General features: G+C 46.2%; 1 protein-coding gene across 1 annotated transcript; it reads left to right on the forward strand.

The window, feature by feature from the left end:
* Positions 1-3,421: 3,421 nt before the first annotated feature.
* On the forward strand, positions 3,422-6,913 carry AQP10 (aquaporin 10; the record flags this gene model as incomplete). Its single annotated transcript, XM_018574595.1, has 5 exons — positions 3,422-3,573; positions 5,168-5,305; positions 5,413-5,531; positions 5,752-5,969; positions 6,623-6,913. Coding segments are annotated over 5 exons (841 nt in total), but the record flags the coding sequence as incomplete, so codon positions are not given.
* Positions 6,914-7,195: the final 282 nt, after the last annotated feature.

A 7,195-nucleotide genomic window follows, 5' to 3' on the forward strand; every position in this document is an offset into this window, starting at 1 on the left:
GAGGGTTAGAGTTAGGACTAGGAATTAGGATTAGAGTGAGGGTTAGAGTGAGGACTTGGTATTAGGGTTAGAGTGAGGACTTGGTATTAGGATTAGAGTTTGGACTTGGTATTAGGATTAGAGTGAGGGTTAGTGTTAGGACTAGGAATTAGGGTTAGAGTAAGGACTAGGTATTAGTGTTAGAGTGAGGGTTAGTGTTAGGACTAGGTATTAGGGTTAGAGTGAGGGTTAGAGTTAGGACTAGGTATTAGGATTAGAGTGAGGGTTAGAGTTAGGACTAGGAATTAGGATTAGAGTGAGGGTTAGAGTGAGGACTTGGTATTAGGGTTAGAGTGAGGACTTGGTATTAGGATTAGAGTTTGGACTTGGTATTAGGATTAGAGTGAGGGTTAGTGTTAGGACTAGGAATTAGGGTTAGAGTAAGGACTAGGTATTAGTGTTAGAGTGAGGGTTAGTGTTAGGACTAGGTATTAGTGTTAGAGTGAGGGTTAGAGTTAGGACTAGGTATTAGGGTTAGAGTGAGGGTTAGAGTTAGGACTAGGTATTAGGATTAGAGTGAGGGTTAGAGTTAGGACTAGGTATTAGGATTAGAGTGAGGGTTAGAGTTAGGACTAGGTATTAGGGTTAGAGTGAGGGTTAGAGTTAGGACTAGGTATTAGGGTTAGAGTGAGGGTTAGAGTTAGGACTAGATATTAAGGTTAGACTGAGGGTTAGAGTTAGGACTTGGTATTAGGGTTAGAGTGAGGGTTAGAGTTAGGACTAGGTATTAGGATTAGAGTGAGGGTTAGAGTTAGGACTAGGTATTAGGGTTAGAGTGAGGGTTAGAGTTAGGACTAGGTATTAGGGTTAGAGTGAGGGTTAGAGTTAGGACTAGGTATTAGGGTTAGAGTGAGGGTTAGAGTTAGGACTAGGTATTAGGGTTAGAGTGAGGGTTAGAGTTAGGACTAGGTATTAGGGTTAGAGTGAGGGTTAGAGTTAGGACTAGGTATTAGGGTTAGAGTGAGGGTTAGAGTTAGGACTAGGTATTAGGGTTAGAGTGAGGGTTAGAGTTAGGACTAGGTATTAGGGTTAGAGTGAGGGTTAGAGTTAGGACTAGGTATTAGGGTTAGAGTTAGGACTAGGTATTAGGGTTAGAGTGAGGGTTAGAGTTAGGACTAGGTATTAGGGTTAGAGTGAGGGTTAGAGTTAGGACTAGGTATTAGGGTTAGAGTTAGGACTAGGTATTAGGGTTAGAGTGAGGGTTAGAGTTAGGACTAGGTATTAGGGTTAGAGTGAGGGTTAGAGTTAGGACTAGGTATTAGGGTTAGAGTGAGGGTTAGAGTTAGGACTAGGTATTAGGGTTAGAGTGAGGGTTAGAGTTAGGACTAGGTATTAGGGTTAGAGTGAGGGTTAGAGTTAGGACTAGGTATTAGGATTAGAGTTAGGACTAGGTATTAGGATTAGAGTGAGGGTTAGAGTTAGGACTAGGTATTAGGGTTAGAGTGAGGGTTAGAGTTTGGACAAGGAATAGGGTTAGAACCGGCAGTACCTGTGCTTTTACCTTCTGTGCCTCCCGTGGCTGTGTGTTAGAACCCCGATCAGACGATGGGCAGCCTGGATCTATCACATCTGGTGTCTGTGTGCCATCTCCCCCCTATGCAGTCGCCCGTCCTTGTAAGTGGCAGCACGTCTGCGGAGCTCCCGGGAAAGTTGCCATCTCATGAGTATGAGCTCCGACGCCTCACAGCAGTGATTGTAGCTGTTTATTGCCCATTATCAGAATTGTTTATCATTTCTCAGCTACTTAATTCCCTGATTACAGGAATTATCAGCAGAGGGCAGAGTACGACCCTTGTTACCCGCAAGTCCCACTCTGCCAGTTTCATTAACCCGTCCTAGTAGGGCGGTGGCGATCGGGTCAGGGGAGTCTGCAAGGGGAACATTAAAGCCCACAAAAAAAAGAAAACACCTTAATTTCATTGTCCCCTTTGACTCTGACGCATTTTGCAAAAATTGTGCCAAAATTTTAATGGAAATGTCAGGAAATATTGACCTGGCTATGGCGTGTAACTCATTGTATTGCACTGACAGAGAATGATCAGGGTGCCATTTCCCTTATAGACTCCCCCCTTCTGCCTCCCCATCAAACCTCCCCCGACAAACCTTTGCTCGTGCTACAAGTTCCAGGGGCAAAAATAACAGTTGAGTCCAGTGACAGTCAGGAGATGTGTATAGTGACACTGATGAGTAACATACATACACTATATTGCCAAAAGTATTGGGACGCCTTTACACGCACATGACTTTTAATTACATCTCAGACTGTCCGTAGCGTTCAGTATTGGGTTGGCTCCGCCCTCTGCCGCTATAACAGCTCCGCCTCTTCTGGGAAGGCGTCCACAAGGTTTAGGAGTGGGTCTATTGGAATGTTGGACCATTTGTGAGGTCAGGTACTGATGTTGGAGGAGAAGGCCGGGCTCGCAGTCTCCGCTCTAATTCATCCCAAAGGTCTTCTATGGGGTTGAGGTCAGGACTCTGTGCGGCCAGTCAAGTTCTTTCCCACCAAACTCCCCCATCCATGTCTTTATGGACCTTGCTTTGTGCACTGGTGCGCAGTCATGTTAAAACAGGAAGGGGCCGTCCCCAAACTCCTCCCACAAAGTTGTCCAAAATGTCTTGGTGTGCTGATGTCTTAAGAATTCCCTTCACTGGAACTAAGGGGCCGAGCCCAACCCCTGAAAAACAACCCCCCCTAAACGCTTCTGTTCGTGAACTATTCGGTCCGCATACATGAAGTTGGTGAACCGAGTTACCACTGAATAGTGTATTTCTGTCCGGTTCCTATACATTGCATATGTGGTTTGCCTCCTCCAGCCAATGCTGACGTTGATATTTTATGCTGTAACCGAACCCCCAAAAAAACACCCCCTCCCTCCCCCACATTGATGGCTGGGGAAACTTTTTTGCAGACATATTTATCTATTTTATTCAAATTGATTCCGAATCTCCCAGTTCAGATTTGCATTTGCTTTTTCTTAACCCTCGATGGCGAAATCTCAGCGCTTTCACAAATAGATGTCCTCCTTCTTCTCCCTGGTTATGCCCTGAGAGTTCCCCGTCTCACGCTTTCAAATCCTTTTTTGTGAAATGGCGCAATTGGCGAAACCCGAGCGGCAAAGAGCCCCAGGACGATTGCGCAAGGATGCCACCGAGCTGGAGGCCCGTGTACGCAGCGAAGGTCACCTGACCTGGTGTCTTTGTTAACCCTCTCTGCATTCTTCCATGCTGACAGCTGGCTACACCCACCAGAAACAAAAACAGAGCCCGCCTACTAGGATATCAGACTGGCCACGCCCACAACCAATGTACCAATGGTGCCAGCCAATGGATTGCTCCTGAAAAAGCCGGAATTTTTCGCCATTCGCACATGATCAAATTAAAGATCTGCCATCTTTGTCTCTTTGCAGTTGATCACGGTTGCGGCCACTGCGCAGGGGGTCACAAGCCAAAACACCAAGGGCAACTTCTTTTGCATGTATCTGGGCGGAGCCATTGGTGTCACTATGGCGATTTATGTGTCAGGGGGTGTGTCAGGTATGTTCAATGCCCCTTGCTATGATATGTTGTCTAGAGCACATGTATTATCTTAGTAAATCTGAGATTGAAGCAGCACAGAAGAAGTAGATCGTCCAGATGTAAATTTTTTCCAAAAAGTCTTTGTCACAGAGCCAACTGTTATGGGCGTCACAGAACAGAACACCCCCTTCATCAGGGCCTGAAGTGAGAATGTTCGACCGAACACTACGGGACTGATGTATAAAGCTTCCACCCAACATATAGGTGGGTGAACACTGTTCATTCCCCATTACGGCCCCTAGATGGAGCCGAGGAGCATAGGAAACGTGCTCTTTGGCTCCATCTACTGGCGGAAATTTGCTGCGAATGGCGTTCACCTAGCTGTATGCTGGGTGAAATGTTATCATTTTTATGGTTTTTAAACCTTCAACCAGCTGACCACTTTAAGCCCTGATAAAGGGGGTGCGACCGCTGAACCACGTTGGGTTGTGGTAACAACTTCCCCTTCTTAGGCGCTGAGCAGATCTGAAAGAGGAAAAAAGAAACTCCTGGTGCAGCAGGAGCTTGAGCTTAATCGGAGTGGCCCACCTTGTGGACTCCTGCGTGGGTGGCTACTTCAGTTCAGACAATGGCACCATGATCAGAAACAGCTGAAAAGGGAAGAGCCAAGAATCAGCAGCAGGGGTAGGGTAGTTTCCCCTAAAGGTTAGTATTAGGGTTATTCAAACTTGGATTAGGGTTAGCATTGGGGTTAAGGTTAGTATCAAGGTTAGCATTAGGGTTCAGGTTAGTATCAGGGTTGGCGTTAGTGTTAGGGTTAGTATCAGGTTTAGCATTAGGATTAAAATTTGGGTTAGGGTTAGCATTAGGACTAAGGTTAGTATCTGGGGTTAGGATTAGGGTGAGTGGCAGGGTGAGCAGTAGGGTTAGTTCCAGGCTTAGCATTAGGATTAAAATTTGGGTTAGGGTTAGCATTAGGGCTAAGGTTAGTATCTGGGGTTAGGATTAGGGTGAGTGTCAGGGTGAGCAGTAGGGTTAGTTCCAGGCTTAGCATTAGGATTAATATTTGGGTTAGGGTTAGCATTAGGGCTAAGGTTATTATCTGGGGTTAGCATTAGGATGAGTGGTAGAGTGAGCAGTGGGGTTAGTATCAGGCTTAGCATTAGGGTTAAAATTTGGGTTAGAGTTAGCCTTAGGGTTATGGTTACTATCAAGGTTGGCGTTAGGGTTAGGATCAGGGTTGGCATTAGATTTAGTGTTAGCATTAGGATTAGCATTCGGATTCGTATAAAACAGTTTTAAAATTAGGGTTAGCACTAGGGTTAAAATTAAGGTAATGTAATGGAACAATTGTGTTCCAGAATATCTAATGTGGTCCTCCCAACTAATGCAGGGACATTTTTTTGGGCACAAGAGGTCCAGTCTAGTTGAAATGAGCGTTCACAACCCTCACGACTCATATTAAGCCCATTGCTATCTTTAAAACCACCTTCGTAGCGTAATGATGAGTGTGAAAATTTTGCAAAAATTTTTCTAATTTTAAACAAAGAGGCAAAAGTTTCCAATTCTCATACCTATTCATAACTGCTAACTTGTGCCTTCTCTCCTGCAGGTGGGCATCTAAATCCAGCATACTCCCTCAGCCTGTGTGTCCTGGGCCGATTCCCATGGTGGAAATTGCCCATCTATGTCATCATCCAAATGGTGGGGTCTTTTGCTGGAGCAGCAGCTGTGTTCGCGCTGTACTACGGTGAGATAAACGTCCCGCTAGCTCTCCCCTGTGTCGTCTCTTTTACTATTGGAACTTAAAGGACTCAACCTCTTTATTTATCATCATTGTTTTTTGTTTTTGTCAAGATGCCATCCAGAATTACACCGGCGGCAACCTGACTGTGCATGGACCACGAGAGACGGCCTCCATATTTTCTTCGTACCCCGCCCCCTACCTGAGCATTGCAAACGGATTTCTGGATCAGGTGACACCAAAGCACAATTTTTCTCCATCAATTTTTACCCCTCGTCTCTCCAAGCTCTTTAATATATTTTTACGGTTGTGACCGAAAACAGGTGTCCCCCAAGACACACCCCCCCCCCATTTCCCCTTGCTTCCTGTTTCTATGACAACTGTGAAATGTTGTCTAGACGTACCGTACACATATAATGTTGTCCTCTGACCCCCTTGCTTTCTGTACGCAGGTGATGGGCACAGCAATGTTGATGATTGGCATCTTGGCCATTATTGATTCCAGCAACAAGCCAGTCCCAAAGGGTCTTGAGCCAATCGCGGTGGGGATGCTGGTCTTCTCCATCGGCCTTTCCATGGGGGCAAACTGCGGCTATCCGATCAACCCAAGTCGAGACCTGGGGCCACGGCTCTTCACCTATGTGGCGGGATGGGGCTCAGACGTCTTCAGGTTGGTGGCCACCCTTTGGCAGATTTCTCTTTGTTGGGTGGAAGGGTGTTCTTAAGTTTAGCTCGCTTGTCCTTCAGTCAAGGTGGACGCCATTCAAGCCATTTGTTTAAAATAAATTTGAGTAGTGTTGGGGAAAGGATAGAACTGTTTTGGTCCATGTCCTTATTGGGGAGAACCTTCATCATTTACTGTTCAAGTGGAGACAAAGACGTCAAGGAGGCTCTATCCCTTGCCTACTTTATCCCAAACAATGAATGGCTTAGTTTAGGAATTTTACCTTCATTTTTGGTGGATTTTGGCAAGTTACAATTCCCCACTTTACCCTTATTGGGGTCAGACTTGAGACATCTTCTCCTACTTTTGGTCCTCCCATGGAAACCAAGGCTCTGCTGTGAGTTGAACCTCTTGGTTCCAGTTGACCTCTTTCTTCCTATATTCCTAAGGAGAATTTGCCGGTGGGTGGTGACTCCACCCTAATAGTCTTGGTATTATGGCATCGCTGGCCCCCTAAAGGAGTCATTATAGGAATATATGGAGAGACGGTTCAACTGGGAAGTTTAGCTTACAGCCTGGTTGTCCCATTGGGCTCAACAACCCTGTCCAACTATGAACCTGTCCAAAAACAGTTACCAAGCTTTCTTTCTGCCTTGCAGGGCCGGGAACAACTGGTGGTGGGTCCCCATCGTAGCACCATGCTTTGGGGGCGTTTTTGGCACGCTGCTGTACCAGATCTTGGTGGCGATCCACCACCCAGCACAGGAAACCAGAGCCGAGGAGGCCACCAATGTCGAGACCCCAGCGGAGAAAATGAAGGAGATTCCGGTCTTCACAATACATTTGGACAACTCTTTGTCTCATCGGCTTTGACCGTCCATCAAACTTTAAATGCTCGGCCCTTGTTTGGGTCCAGTGTTCTTTTCTACGCACGCTGACTACCTGCTGCTGCTGTTGTGTCCTCTTATGGAAGTGTTGGCGACTATATCTACGACACAACTCAGAAGATGAGTGACCAGCAAGCCCTTTGTAAATCAGGTTGGTGGAGCTGTACAGGTCAGAGCTTCATCTGCAGCAGAGAAGTCACCACTGGATGTAGCTGCATTGAGTGTAACGGCTAGTTGTCCGGTATCCAAGGAAGCCAAGATGCCTCCTGAGGCTCTGTTACCTGCTCCAGGCCTGGATCTTTTTGGAACGGTTTATGTCTCATTGTACAATAAAAATAAACTTGA

Source organism: Nanorana parkeri, unplaced genomic scaffold, assembly GCF_000935625.1.
Source record: "Nanorana parkeri isolate BGI_ZX_2015 unplaced genomic scaffold, ASM93562v1 scaffold3076, whole genome shotgun sequence".
In the NCBI taxonomy this organism is placed as follows: Eukaryota; Metazoa; Chordata; class Amphibia; order Anura; family Dicroglossidae; genus Nanorana; species Nanorana parkeri.